The 15603-nt window shown below is 35.9% G+C and overlaps 1 protein-coding gene across 1 annotated transcript; it reads right to left on the bottom strand.

Annotated features, from left to right (window-relative positions):
* Window positions 1-1085: 1085 nt before the first annotated feature.
* Window positions 1086-6068, bottom strand: LOC109211182. The gene is made up of 5 exons (XM_019374684.1): window positions 5812-6068; window positions 5213-5723; window positions 4499-4700; window positions 2692-3168; window positions 1086-2534 (listed from the first exon to the last, which is right to left on the bottom strand). The coding sequence occupies exons 1-5, from the start codon at window positions 6011-6013 to the stop codon at window positions 2106-2108; spliced, it is 1821 nt and encodes a 606-aa protein (XP_019230229.1). The 5' UTR covers window positions 6014-6068; the 3' UTR covers window positions 1086-2105.
* Window positions 6069-15603: the final 9535 nt, after the last annotated feature.

Genomic DNA, 15603 nt, shown 5'->3' with positions numbered 1-15603 from the left:
AGTAGCTAATAAGTATTAAGTATTGAAAATTATTTTTAATAAATAAGTGATGAGAATGTGTCGATAAACAATTTATCTGCTAAAATGACTAATGTGTCCTTAAAATTATTTACAAAATTATAAATTAAAACATAAATGTACAAAGAGAAGAATGAACAATGAAAATCAACAGTCAGGAGTTTTATTTTGGCCAAGAGTATTTTGATACTTAGGAAAGAATATTAAGGATAAAGTAGTAGTAATATTTTGCCAAATCAAAAGTACTTAATTATAAGCTGATAAGTTGGAGGTAACCGACTGATAATTTTTGACTAATTTTAGCTTATAAACACTTTGATATATGTGAAACACGTAGATAAATTAAAAATTTCTTATAAGCAAATCTGATTATTTTTAACAACTAGAAGATGTTATTGTAGAGATTCTCCCAACTATATTAATTAATTGAGCTTTTCTTATTTCTAGTTAGTTTGACTATTGACAGTCTGTAGTAAACATGGATCCACGTCCTTTACGTTGAATGCATGCATGTATACAAGAAGAAAATGCTGCTTAGGGCAACATGTTAGTGACATTTAATTTGATATTTCTTTCTTTTTGTGATTAAATAATGATTCAAGACGAAGGCACTGAGCTACTAAGGAACAACAGACTTAATTAAGGAAGTCAATTCTCGTTTCTTGGATCAATCTATGAACAAATCAAAATAAGTTCGTCACTTTTTTTTTCACGTACACTGAGTGAAATATATATNTAGAAAAAGGAAAGAAATTGTGTATTTTAAATTCCACCGCCAAAAGGTTTTACTTTAAGAACTTAGTGGTTTTAGTTACTCGTTGCTTAAGTTAGCCCCAACAGAAATAAAGTTTGACTTCGGAATTTAAGTTTTAATTAGTTGTTACTTAACAAAAGGAAATGAGTCCCAACAGAAATAAGGTTTTGCTTTGAAACTTTTAGAGTTTCTATTTCTGGTTAATTAAAGTTATTTCCTCCGTCTCAAATTATCTGTTGTGTTTTCTTAAAATAGTTGTCTCATATTATTTGGCATTTTAGAAGTCCAGGACAGAATAAATTATATTTTTCAGTTTACCCTTAATAATAATTGTTCTTGAAAATGGAGATAACATATAAATAGAATAAATATTCAATGAAGAGAGATTATATCTTATAACATAAAGAAGGATAAAATAGTCCAACCTTCCTCCTAATTAGTATTTCTTAAGAGGTGTGTAAAAGAGAAACACAATAGATAATTTGAGACGGTAGGAGTAAAAAATTGAATCCCAACTTCAAAAAGATTTCCTTGGAACTCTACAAATCGATTGCATTTACAATGTTATTCAAAGGAAAAAAAATCTTCATTTAATAGTAACAGGTGTGGTACAATCAAATAGGTATTTTTCGTCTTCATCCGAATATTGTTATTCAAAAATTGATATATTTTTGTCGCTCAATATTTTGCTTCTATCTATGATTGCTATACCAGCACAAGTTGCTTATTGACTACTCGTACATTCTCTCCCTTAAAAATAAATAACACGGCTAATACGCTAGGTATTTTATCTCCATTAAAATTAAAATTAACCATTAAAAAAACTTTAATTTAAATCCTCGGTCCTAATATCCTAGGTATTTTATCTTCTTGAAAATAAATTAGACATTATTATAACTTTAGTTAAATTCTCAATCCTACATTCAATTCTCTCCTTGTCCGCTCATAAAGTCGGTATTTTATACCCTTTGAAGCTACATTGCTCCTAATAATGGGCGATTCAAACGCTATATAAACTAAAAGATGGAAAAGTTAATTGGAACTCATAAACCAATTTGAATAGAATTCCTAAACACGCTCTTTCTCCTAAATCAAACTAAATTCAAAACAAAAGGAAAATAATAATATTACTATTATATCCAATAGTATAGTTATATTTTAGGGCTATTTTGGTCTTCCATCGTCGTATTCATGCTTTTATAATAATATAGATAGATATAATAACACTTGTATTTACCGTACCAAAGATTAGACAACTGCACGATCATATTGGAGAATGAGAACAAGCATTCTCTTTCCAATAGTATAAGTTCAGCGATGTGATTTACTATCTTCAGACTCTAAATGGTACAAAATTAGGGTTTATATCTTCAGGTATCGACCGTTGAGGCGGGAACTTGGGAAGGAGTTCAGCAATGCGCTTGGCTGTCTCAAGGTACTTTACATACCTGCAAATTAGGCCTTCTTTTGTGATGCCTTCTCCATGGTTGTTGTCTTTCGTGTTGTGGGAATCTAGGTTCAATCCCTTCATTGGCGAGCCACAAAAATGGCAATTTTGATCTTTCCCAATGAGTGCCTCCTCGAAAGCCTTTTTTTTGAAAGTCCAAGCACCACTCTTCCAGTTGAAATGGTAAATTGGAAGGTACCTTTGTCCATAAATGGCTATGAATTCTATTGCTGCTATTATGAACTCAAATTCTTCCTTGGACATGTAGTAGGGAAAACTGACCCTTGTCCATCCTGGCTTCACTCCAGTATAGCCCTGTTAAATGTCAAATAAATACTGAATGTCTAAAACCTTGAAGTTCAATTATAGTGTACCCAACAATCTACTAACCAAATATGCCCTCCATATAGAGATGGAATTTAGAAAACTTAGTGAACTTCCTAAGATGCATATGTGTAAAGTGTAGACTCACCAACTCGATTGCAGCTTTTAAGGCAAGTGACTGAGGCTCATCAATCTTGAGTAAGGTATGTCCATAGGGTCCTGCACAAGCACACCCTCCTCTAGCCTGGATACCAAATAAGTCATTAAGCAGTTTAGCGACAAAACTGCCATGAAGAGGCTTATCTTTCTTGTTCCCCGTCTCTCTCCATAGGTAAAGCTTGTTGTTTTCACCACTGTTATCACTTGATGAAGAGTGAGTTGTGGTATAAATGAGAAAAGAAAGCACAGCTTGTCTCTTGGCTGTTACATTTCCCAAAACCCGTATGTTAGGGTTCAGGAGAAGCCTTTCTAGTGCAAGTTGAATGTAGCTGTGCTCCATTCTTTCAATTACTTTGTGACTTATGAACTCTTTCACCCAAAATGCTAGAGCTGTTCTCACTTTCTGGATGATTGGTGGTGTTCCAGCCTCTTCCCTTTCTTCAATGTTCTCCACATAGATTGTATCCTGGTAATTGTATCATAAATCAAGTAACTATCCTTAGAGCTGAGCTGAAAAGAGAAGAAAGTAAACAGAAAAGGCAAACATTTTCTGAAGAAAAACAGTTAGATGTGTCAATTAGTTATATAATTTCTCTTCTCCAATATTTTTTTATTGTAACACAGAAAAGTTTACTCTGGTTTATATAATCTAGTTTGATATTTATAGTTTTTGTTCTTTAAAGATTCGGGATGATATGGTATTGCCCCATGCAGAGTGCCTTTTTGTAACTGAGAGAAAGAAAGCAAAAATAGCCCTGAGGGCTTTGGCCTAGTGGGTAAGAGTGTAATACATGATGTATGGGTTAGGCACACGTTATGGATTCGAACCTGCCACATACAAAGTCTTTTATTTAAGTGGAGAAGGGTGTAAAAATAGCATGGGTTGGCCACTTTTTGGGCACAAGTGAAACTATAGAATACTGTCCTGAAGTTCAATTTTTGCAACTTAAAGCTCCAGGACAGTGTCCTCAAATTTTTTCTAGAATACTTTCTGATTGCATCGTTAAAAAGCAATGGCAACAAGCCCTTCAGGTCCTCTCCAACAATGACTTTCATTTAATTCTTTTTGGCTGCTCAATCTTTACATAAAGATCCACGGTTTGTTCCCTTTCTTTTTCTCTTTTTAGTTTTGGGTGTCTTAGTGAAGTATATTATGCTGAAACAATTATCAACTCTGACAAATGAGAATGCACCCATTTGGGTATTTCACCTGCAGCCACTTATTTGGTTTTGTCATCCCAGCTTCTTTTGCTCATTGCAGCTAACTCACTTTATAGTAGCATCATTGTGCTTCCGTTTCAGTGCTATCTGCAGCCTTAGCATCTTAGTCTAAAGCAACTCTGATGGACTGAGGAAAGCTTGTTCTTCAGCTTCGAAAGTTTCCTTGAGTTTTAAGTTACAAAACTGAACTCTAGGATAATGTCCCTTTTTAGCTTGTTCTTCAGTTTCTAACTCCAGCACAATGTCCTGGAGTTTTAAGATACAAAACCTGAACTCCTGGACAGTGTCCTGAAGTTCAAAAAAAGCGAAATAGATGAAGAAGCGAGTCTGCTGCTTTAAGTTGGGGGTAATTATTATTCCAAATATTATTTTCCCAATAAAAATGGCTAAATTTCGGCTAGTTTTGGAAATGTGGCTTATTTCAAATAGCAGTTGTAAAAGTGGCTATTTGTGATTTTTTCTCGAGAAGGGTAGATGGGCAATCCATTATTTATCAAGTTTTGGACGAAGTAATTATGCGGGGAAGATAGTTTTATAGCGCTATTTAAGGCGTATCCACTTTTAAAAAGACATACCTTTTCATAAAAGGGGTTGACAAAATCAACAGTTCCACCACCACAAGTTGATGGAGGTGAAGTTCTCAACTGATAGAGTGCCTTGTTCATTAAAAGGATTCCCGGTGTCCCTGGCCCTCCAAGAAACTTGTGGGGACTAAGGAAAACAGCATCATACCCATCTATTTCACCTGATCTCATGTCTATTTTTGCATAAGGGGCACTGCAAGATGAGAACAAATGGTTAAAGAATATATACCCTAAACTGGAAACATGTAGAAATAGGACAAGTAGGATTTAAGTTGCATACAGTAAACCAAAAATATAGTTTAACCTATGATAGCAGGTGGATTCGCATCTCTTACAACTAACACAGTCCTCTATTCGTGGAGCAGAAGCAATTTGTTTAGCCTTACAACCGTCCCAAGATATGATTTCTTATACATCCGTGGAGCAGGCTCAGACACATTGAGATCTTGGTGGAATTGCTACGTATGAAATTGAGCATAGTTTTGCAAAGAAATAGCCTACTTTTTCCCCCCAGAAGATATGGGAAACATGCTCAGTATCATTTGATTGAATCATTGACCCTACCCCTTGTTGTTTGAAGAAACCCTCTACTTCAATTGGTATTCGATTTTCTTTAATCAGGTTGCGAAGTAATGTTTTATCATAAAGATTTAATTATAGTTATGTTATAAGGGGTTAGTTCTATACACTGACGGTGTTACATACCTTGCGGCGAAATCAAAGCAAGCATAAGCTCCATTTTTGTGAAGAAGACGAGCGATGGCTCTCGTATCAGAGTAAGTTCCAGTGACATTACTACAGGCTGAGAATGAACCCAACAATGGCCTATTCATAGACTTGTAGAACTCAAGCTGAACTCTCAAAGCTTCCATATCCACAAGGCCATTTTCATCCAAACCAATCTCCACAACCTCTGCTAAACTTTGTCTCCACGAAAGGATGTTAGAGTGATGCTCATAGGGGCCAACAAATACTACCCATCTTTCTTTTGTTTCATTTCCGAAGCATTTTGTGAGTACCTTTTCTCTTAGGATTGAAGGGACTGATATCCCCATGACTTCTTGGAGCCTTTTAATGGCTGCAGTTGAACCAGAACCACAAAATATGATAGCATCTTCTTCTCCTCCCCCCAAGCATTTCTTCACGTAGGCTGCTGCTTCGTTCACTATTTTCGTGGTTTGGTATCCCACATAACTGTCACTGGTATGACTGTTACCTTTACAAAATAAAATCAGAAGTTAAATTACACTACTGACAGTGTAAAATTTTTGGGGTATATATAGAAAGAACCAAGGGAAACATACCATAGAAAGGAAGGACGTTATTAGTGATATAATTTTCAATATAGTGAAGGCATCTTCCAGAAGCAGTATGATCAGCATAAGTAAGCCTACGTTTTCCAAAGGGTGTCTCAAAATCGATATTTTCACCAATTATCTGAGAACGCAGCCATGAAAGTTTCTTTTCTGCAGAATCACTCTTGGAAACACCATCCTTTCCTAGCATGTGAAATGACTTAATTCTACTCCTCAAGTCCTCTGGAGAAGTAACAGACGAAGAACTAGTACTAGAATATTTAAATGGTATAACGTCAGATATTTTTACGCTATTAGGTCATTCAAAACTATCTAGAAGTAATAATTCATAAATTATAATGTTGAAATTAAGACAGATCATCTGCTACTATAAATAAACGTGATATGATAATGTAAAAATTCTTTGTATTATAGTGAATATTAATTTAATTCTTTCGAGATAAATTTTTAATAAAAGATTTTAACTTATATACAAGAAGAGTAAAAAAATTTTGTACTATCAGTTTATCCAAAAAGTAGACTAATACTACCTTTGTCTTGCTATATTTGGGGAGAAATTCAAAAATAGTCAGATTTACAAGTGGTTATTCAAGAATAGCCACAGTTTCAAAAGTAATCGAAATTTAGCCACTTTTCATGTAAAGATAAATCTGAACAAAAATATTGTTCAAAATACGAAAAATATTCCAATATATTATACTAGAGTTCCAGCATAAGTATACTGGAACTCCAGTATATTATAATGGAGTTCCAGCATATGTATACTGGAACTCCAGCATATTATAATGGAGTTCCAGCATAAGTATACTGGAGTTCCAGTATAATATATCGGTTCAGCATAATATGCTGGAAGTTCATACACGGGTGCACCGATCTCCAGTATAATATGCTGGACCGGTCCCTGTTAGGCGTGTTCAAAACCGAACCGAAATCGAAAATCGAACCAGAACCGAAGCTTAATGGCTTATTAGTATCGGGTTAACGGTTTAATGGAAGGGGAACAGATTGAATTTTTTTTATTAACGGCTTATCGGTTTGGGGGCGGATTATTCAATTTTCTTAATGGATAATCCGTTAACCCGTTAAGAATATATATATACATAAAATTTTTATTTTTATCTATATATATATATATATATATATATATATATATATATATATATATATATATATATATATATATATATATAATAATCAAAAACCCTTCTTCCACTTCCAGTACTCTATCTCTATTCTCTATAACTAATTTACTATTAGACAAATTTTAGTTGCATGCTTCGCGCATTCTTTTCAATCCTATCAAACCAAAAGTAATTTACTTGATTACTTCACGTATTGTTACCACCTTCAGTAGGTGCAGTGGAAGTACCAAAACTTAACAAACAAGAGATAGTTTAACGAGTAGAATCTGCTATTAAATTGGGTTTAACACATACATCTGCAGGTTTGCTTGCATGTAAAAGAAAAAAAACGTCAGTCTGCACACATTTCGGCAGGTGTTTTTGGATTGTTTAGAAATTAGAGCGACATCTAAAGAAAATTGGAGCAGTTATAAAACAAGAGCAAGAAATCCCATTCTTTGACCAACATCAGTATACATTTGAAGCACGGCGAAGCAAATTTTGGACCCTCGTTAAATTTGGTAAATTGCGTCATGTGCAATATATATTGAATTAGGCCGATAAACCGCCTGATAACCGCCCGATAAGAGCTAAACCGATACGAATCCGCCCGATATCTTATCGGGTGACTAGCGAATTAATACATCTAAAAGTTGATAACCGATAAGCCAAACCGTTAAGAGTAAATAACCGCCCAACCCGCCCGATAAGCAGCCCTAGTTCCTGTTGCAGCAAAATAGTGGCTATTTTTCAATGACTTTGCAAACGCTGGCTATTTTTGAATGACCGGTCCGAAAACTGGCTAGCCCGTGCTATTTTTACCTATATTTGCCACTTGGTGTTTTTCTAGATTCAAGTATGAAAGATTTGAGTTTTGACCACGTGTTGCTTAACAATAAGGATATTATAACTTACAACACTCGTCGTGTAATTTTAGAATATGTGAAATTTTAACTAAAAAAAGTTAATTAATATAGTTTTACATAGCTGCGAAAATTAATCTTCATAAGCAATAATGCTCTTTTATCTATTACTCTTATTTCACCTTCTATCGATAAAATTTCAAGAATTAAATCTAACATGAGAGTGATCAAAAAGTTAAACTATATATATGGCTACATCTTAAAAATGCTATTTGATTACTATTTTAAAACAATCTAAGTATTATTGACAAGTTTGGAATATGTTAAAAGTACGTAAATCTTGCTTCCTAAGTTTAGACGGCTTTTGTTCGTGTTGTACCCATATTGATTAATGCGAAACAGTAGGAACAATTATGTCCATTTTCCTTTTCATGGGCTACTCACCCCATTTCTACTCAACTTTCCCTTTATAACTAAAAGACAATGAACTATATTCTTGAAAGGGAAAGAAACAAAAGAATATTATTACTTACTTTTGATCTGTTGGCTGTACTTTGTATTAATACTTCGCCAATGATAAGAAGGCACTTAATCTTTGAATTGACCACTCTTAGTAGAATGATCAAAATCTCACTCTAAGAGCAACTGAATTTTCAATTGAGAAAAAGGAGGAGATCTGCAGCTTCAACATCTTGCCATGAACACAGAGAAGAAAAACTATATATATTGAGAATTTAGACATGGGCACCTTTTTTTTCTTCTTTTAATAATTGAAATTAATATGTGGGGTCCATCCATTGTAGAGCAAAATAAATATGGCTGTGCCTATGATTTTTGCTGATCTAAGTTCTGTGGACAAAATTGATCTTTGTTGGCCAAGGAATGAAATATGTGGTTGGAGGCCACGACTGCTATAAATAGAGGAGGTTTCTCTTCAGTTGATGCTTAGATGATTAGATAAAAAATAAAGAGTGTAAGCTATTGTAACGATCCGGCCGGTCGTTTCATGAGTTACCGCTTCGTTTTCCCATTTTTTGCTTCTTTATGTCTTGTTCAGTTGTATTATGTGGTATCGGATTGGTTGGTTCGGGTTCGCAATGGTTTGGTAGAGTAATGAGATACTTAGTCTCTTAAGTTGGCCTTTTAGTTGGAAAAGTCAACCGGAAGTTGACTTGTGAGTAAACGATCTCGGAATTTGGTTTTTATGATTCGGATAGCTTCGTGAGGTGATTTGGGACTTAGGAGTGTGATCGGAATGTATTTTGGAGGTCCGGGGTAGATTTAGGCTTGAATTGGCGAAATTGGAATTTTGGCGCTTTCCGGTTGGTAGTGGAGATTTTGATATAGAGGTCGAAATGGAATTCCGGAAATTGGAGTAGGTCCGTTGTGTCATTTGGGACGTGTGTGCAAAATTTCAGGTCATTCGAACGAGACTTTTTGATCAAAAGCGGAATTCAGAAGTTTTTGGAATCCTTAGGCTTGAATCCGATGGTGATTTGGTGTTCCAGCGTTGTTTTGAGTGTATCGAGAGTTGGTACAAGTTTGAATAGTGGTATGTGACTTGTTGGCGTGGTTGGTTGAGGTCCCGAGGGCCTCGGGATGGATTTGGATGGTTGATGGAGAGTTTGGATTTTTGGAGTGGGCGACGCCGCAGATGCGGAGAAGAGCTTTTTGGGAGATTTTGGGAGATTTTGAAGCTTTTCTTCACCATTTTTAAGTCGGATTGAGAGCTTTTTGGGAGATTTTGAAGAGAGAATTCAAGGGAACTTCGTGGAGGTAAGATTCTTGGAACTAAAACTCATTTCTATGGTGTTATTTCACTGATTAGGCTTGAAATTTATGGAAATTAGTGGTTAAAATAGAAGAACTAGGGCTTGAAATTGGAGACCTTTGATTAGGGATTTGAGGGGTCGTTTGTGGTCGGATTTTGGTATATTTGATATGTACGAACTCGTAAAAATGTAAGGATTCTATTGTTGTGACTTTTAATGGATTTCGAGACGTGGTCACGGGGGTCGGGTTTGGTCAATTTCGGGATTCTTGGTGTAAATTGGTTATTTTCGAGTGGGTTTTGTTCCTTTAGCGTATATTGATGAGTATATTCTGGTTTTGGATAGATTTGGAGCATTCGGAGTTCAATTCGAGAGGCAAAAGCATCGCGGGCTAGAGTTTAGATCGGATAAAGGTAAGTAATGATTGTAAATGTTGTCATGAGGGTATGAAACCCCGGATTTCACATCGTTGTGCTATTTTAAGGCGACGCACAAGCTAGATGACGAGCGTGGGGTCGTGCACCATTGGGGATTGTGACTTGGTCCGTCTCGTACGACTGTTAAGTCGCGTATTTGGTTGAACACTGTCTAATATTATTGTGTTTTGAAAAATATTACTATGTTTAGGGCTAAATGCCGTGTTTGGGCCTTGTGCCGATTGTTTGGACCCTTAGGGGCTTTTTACTACTGTTTCCTTACTGTTTTGGTAATATTTACACTCAGTTATGCTATACTTTCACTGATTTCATAACTCGGGTTTTGTTTACTCCTTTTATTGTTATAAATGATATTTTGAGCTGAGTACTTGTTTTACTGTTTGCCCGAGAGGCTTGAGTGAGTTTTGACTGAGTGAGGCCGAGGACCTGTGTTGTGAGGATGTTATGGGATCGGGCTGCGTGCCGCAGCGTGTTACACTGATTTGTGATATATGAGAGGCCGAGGGCCTGATTTCTTATGCCACGAGATGGCTTGTGATAGCGCTTGGGCTGTAGGAGCCCCTCCAGAGTCTATACATCCCCAGTGAGCGCGGGTACCCAGTGTGATATGATATTGCCCGAGGGGCTGTTGTTGTTACATATTGTTGCCCGAGGGGCTGATACAAGTGATTGTGAGGTAGCCCCGGGGGCTGGTTCTGTTGATATTATGCCCGAGGGGCGGTTCATGGTATTTGTTTTGCCCAAGGGGCTACTTACTTTTCTATCCTTTTTCTCACTGTTTTCATCACTCGTTTGAAACTATTGAAAAATGTTTTAAAAGGTTTTACTGAATTGAGTTGTCTTTTACTAGTTTTATTGTGTTACTGCATTGTTCTGGACTTATACTGTTTGTTGTAGCGTTATGACGTGGTTTACGTATTTTTTTACTATTCAGTTGCCTTTACTGTTATTACTTATTGCGTTGGCGTACTCACATTTCTCCCTGCACCTTGTGTGCATATCCAGGAGCCTCAGGTCGCGATAGTGAGTGCTGATTTGCTTTCCAGCGGATCCTCGGAGTTGACTAGGTAGCTGCTTGGCGTTCGCAACCCAGTGCTTCTCCTTCCTATCTTATTTAGCCTTGTATTAGCATTGTTTACGGACTATGTTGTCTTTTCTTATTCCTAGACGAGATGTAGTTGCTCATGACTGGTGACACCCCGATGTCGGGCTGTGTTATGTTTCCGCATTGTCTATTTTGACCTATTTTATGGAACTTTTAGCTAATTAATGACTTTAAATGACTTATTATGAATTTCTGGTTGGTTTGGGGTTTGTGTTAGCTGGCCAAGTTTCACGATAGGCGTCATCACAACTGGATCCGTTTTAGGGTCATGACAGCTATGTTATAGTGATGCGAGAAAATTAAAAGAAAGTTTTTTCTTTTAAGTGTGTAGCGATTTTTAAGTATTTTACTTAGTACTACTAAGTATAATTTATTTTAAACATGTAGTGGTCTTTTAACTATTTTATTTAGTACTATTAAGTATAAATGTTTTTACGATAGATGACTTTTCTCCTCTCGATCGGTTGGTGATTTCTTTCCTAAGGCAAAAGGGGTTTCCATATTAAACTCTTGGTGTTCTTTTTTTTGTGTGTGTGTGAGTACAATTTAATTTATCCTCTTAATTTTTAAGGGTTAAAAAAAATACACTCTTAACCTTTTGAATGGGAACGACAACTCCTTTATATTCAAAGGTCATTATCAGTAAAAATATAAAGTCAGAACGATCCCTCTTTTTGGAGGGAATATTTTTGGCACTATGAAATATCTTTGCGCTATATTCCTGGTAAAATATTATTTGCATAAATCATAGTCATTCACTTTTAACTTTTAAGTGAAAGCTTGGGTTACTAGTATAGGAATTTGAGAAAAACCTAATTTGCATGGTCATAATATTTTTCTAATATATTCATTGAGTTATTGAGTTTATTCCAATATGTTCATTATTTTCCTTTAACAATTATATTTATTTAATGCAAGAGAATGAAAAGTATTCCAGTATGTTCATTATCTGTTAGGTGGTGCTTTACAGAATGGTCTAAAGCCATATAGCCTGTACGTAGGGCAGACACATTCTATTGGCGATATATAAATGAGAGGACCAAAGAGATGGGGTTGCATTTTTAGAAGATTTTTGTGATTCAAAATGTAAGCTTAGATATTCAAAGACAGGACAACATGATATATGCTTGAAGTATTGTGGGATTTATAGCCTCTTTGGTCAATATGCAAAAATCAGTTTATTTTGAGAAGTGTTTTTTCTCAAAAGTACTTTTGGGGGAAAACAGTTTGTGTTTGACTAATTAATTTGAAAAGTATTTCTGAGTAGCAATTAGTGTTTGACCAAACTTTTAAAAACTGCTTCTAAGTGAATTTTTCTCAGAAGTGCTTTTCAAAAAAGTGCTTTTGGAGAGAAGCTATTTTTTTCTGCTTCTCTTCAAAAGCATTTTTTTACTTTCAAAAGCTTGGCCAAACACCTCAATTTTTGTAAAAAAACACTTTTGTAAAAAAAAAAATACTTTTGGCCAAACAGGCTATTAATGTGAGGAGTGCCACGAGTGCCGTTGCTATAGGGACAAGAAGAACATTAAGGGGTCGTTTGGTTGGGAATAAGTTATGCCAGAATTAGTTATTCCGGGATAGTTATTCTACCCTCCTATAGAGATAATAATAACACTACAGTTTCAGAATAACTAATTCCGGAATAAAGTATACCTTGATTTTATTCCAACCAAATGTGAGATAAATTCATCTCAAATTTAATCTCATGATTAATTATTCCTACCCTTCGTACCAAACGAGCCCTAAAGGAGATGTCCTTGAAATTTATTTCATCTTTTAAGTACGAGGGGGTTGTTATTCCCATTCAAAAGATAAAGGGGTATAGTTTATCAACCATTAAAGGTTAAGCGGATAAATTAGATTGCACAAGGTGATTGTCATTTCCATTTAAAAGATAAAAAGAATATAATTTCCCAACTCTATGTTCACTCGCGTCGAAAGTATTTTCCGCGAGCGAGATAAATTCCACTAGTCACATGGTAGCGGGGCGTTCGCCTCGGCAGGTTAATAGATGCATCTATGGTTCGTGCCGTTCGATCCTCGACAGTGCACACAGTATATGTATATGTATTTTGGATCGGGCCGTTGATCGGGTCCAAGCCTGCACTACTATTGAGTAGCGAGGGTGGTCGATGTAGTTTTACCCAACTAGGTCGGGATCGAATCCACAAGGAGTTAATTTGTTTTTGGTATTAGATTATATCTAAGTCTAGATGCAGGTTTTGCTCTTAATTACACTTCCACAAATGTTTGGGGGATTGGAATCGAATTCACCTTCAACTGTTTCTTTGAACTCCACAAACTTACTGAAAACTTCTGACTTGTGCTTCACAAAATAAACCCAAGTGAATCTAGTAAAATCATCAATGAAAATTAGCATATAAGAATAGCCTAAAAATGAAGGAGTTCTTGTTGGCCCCATCAAGTCACTATGAATAAGTTCTAGTGGGGCATTGCACCTTGACAAGGATCTGTCAAATGGAAGACGATGTTCCTTTCCATATTGACATCCTTCACCAACCTCTCCTCCACCTAAAATACTTAAGTTAGGCAAACTTTTTACTAGATTCAACTTTACCATGGCTTTTAATTTATCCATGCTTAGATGTCCAAGTCTAGCATGCCAAAGATGTGTATTATCATTACTACTCATCTTCTCAATATATGAATTAGAGGCAGATAAGACATATAAATCGTTAACTCTCTTGCCCGAGTGAACAATATCTACCTTGAGCACCTTGATATTTCGGAGGAACTTCACATCACGTGGGCCAAATAGCAAATAGTTTCCAGCATCTATAGCATTTGCAACTGAAAATAGATTTTTCTTCATACCTGGAACATGAAAGACACTGTTGAGGGTGATATTGTCTTTTTGCTTCTCGTTGATCACAACATTGCCTTCCTTCTCCACATTATGGATAGTATTATCTGCTGTAACAATGACATCATGTCCGTTGTATTCGCGAAAGGTGGAGAATTTGGATTGATCTCCAGTGAGATGGTGCCCACATCCTGAATCCACGATCCAGTCTCTTTCAAAATTTATGGAAGCCATGGCATTTATTGCTCGAGTCTCGGCTGCGAAGCACTTTCCCCAGTCTTCTTCTTTTTCATCTTCTTCAGCAACTTCTTGGGTTGAGCCATATTGCTCTCTTTGACTCGACAATATCTTTTTATATGCCTGAATTTTCCACAACGATAACATTTTAAAAGTTTTTTACCGTTACTGGAAGACTCCCCCTTCTTTCCTGGCGAGCTTGAACCACTTGAGGCTTGAAAGTGCATGATATCTCTTGATTTTCCTTTATAGTTTCTCTTATCGGCGACAAGAACATTTCCTTCCCCTTCTTTGATAGATACACTAGCCATCTGTTTGTCTAGTAGCTCTTGTGATGACAGCAAATTCTCAAATTCTTCCAAAGATGGTTTTTGAACCCATCCTTGAATCGATGTAACAAATGGAATATATTCTGGCTTTAAACCACGAATAATGATTCTTCTTATTCGTGCTTCACAGATAGCCTCGTCCGGATTCAATAGAGAAATTTCGGAACACAGATTTTTAACCTTCAAGAAATACTCGACGATAGAGAGATTACCTTGAGTGGTGTTAGCTAACTCATTCTCCAAAATTTGTAGCCGAGCTTCATCCTTCTTGTTGAACAGTCGGTCGAAGGTCCTCCATATTTCATGAGCTGATTTACACCTTATAATATGATCAAATAAATTAGGAGAGATAGACCTCTTTAGGATAAACTCCGCCTTAGCATTAATCTGCTTCCACTTCTTACACGCATTGCTATTTTTCGGTGCGTCAGCAAGAGGACTTGTGTTACTCCCATTGACAACTTCCCACAAATCCTCACCAACAAAGTATGACTCCATACAAGTTTTTCATACCTTGTAGTTGAACTGGTTCAATAACTCAATCCCCAATCCATTAGCACGACCACCCAAATCCATTTAGAGAAACCAATTGAATCAACCACTAACCCGATCTTGAAATTCAGAAGCCGTCTTATGGCTCTGATACCATGTAAAGAATAGTAGAAGAAGAGTATTATTTGGAAACCTTCTGCTAGCCCAAGACCGTTAAATAGGATTGGAGGATTCAACTAAAGAAAAGGAAGCTTGAAAAGAGAAGAGAGATATTTGAAAGGAGAACTTTGTTATTGAAGAAGACTTTCTTGAATTTGGCTTCATTACAAATGCCTAAGGCTACTCCTATTTATACTTGTCTAGGGATGATTCTAGATACAAAAATAATCTAGAGAATTCTATCACCTTCTACTAGTATCTTCCTTAAATATCCAAGACTCTACAATATCTAGATATTTCTTAAGTACAACAAATATCCAAGATATTACTCCATAACTTTCTAAAGACTTCTTCTAATTATAATTTACTCTTCCAAAAAATTAACTTTATTTTTTCACAGCCTGTGGGTACTGGGCAGCATGATTAAATTGAGCCTCATCT

Source organism: Nicotiana attenuata, unplaced genomic scaffold (assembly GCF_001879085.1).
Source record: "Nicotiana attenuata strain UT unplaced genomic scaffold, NIATTr2, whole genome shotgun sequence".
NCBI lineage: Eukaryota > Viridiplantae > Streptophyta > Magnoliopsida > Solanales > Solanaceae > Nicotiana > Nicotiana attenuata.
Note: the sequence above shows the minus strand (reverse complement) of the source record. Positions and strands in the feature narration are given on the sequence as shown.

What these genes read in the sequence shown, in the direction of transcription:
- LOC109211182 (XM_019374684.1), bottom strand. Translation starts at nt 6,013, where the DNA reads ATGCTAGGAAAGGATGGTGTTTCCAAGAGTGATTCTGCAGAAAAGAAA. An exon ending in TGCTTTGATTTCGCCGCAAG is followed by an intron (nt 4,701 to 5,212) that starts GTATGTAACACC and finishes CTCATCTTGCAG; the next exon opens with TGCCCCTTATGCAAAAATAG. An exon ending in TCAACCCCTTTTATGAAAAG is followed by an intron (nt 3,169 to 4,498) that starts GTATGTCTTTTT and finishes TACAATTACCAG; the next exon opens with GATACAATCTATGTGGAGAA.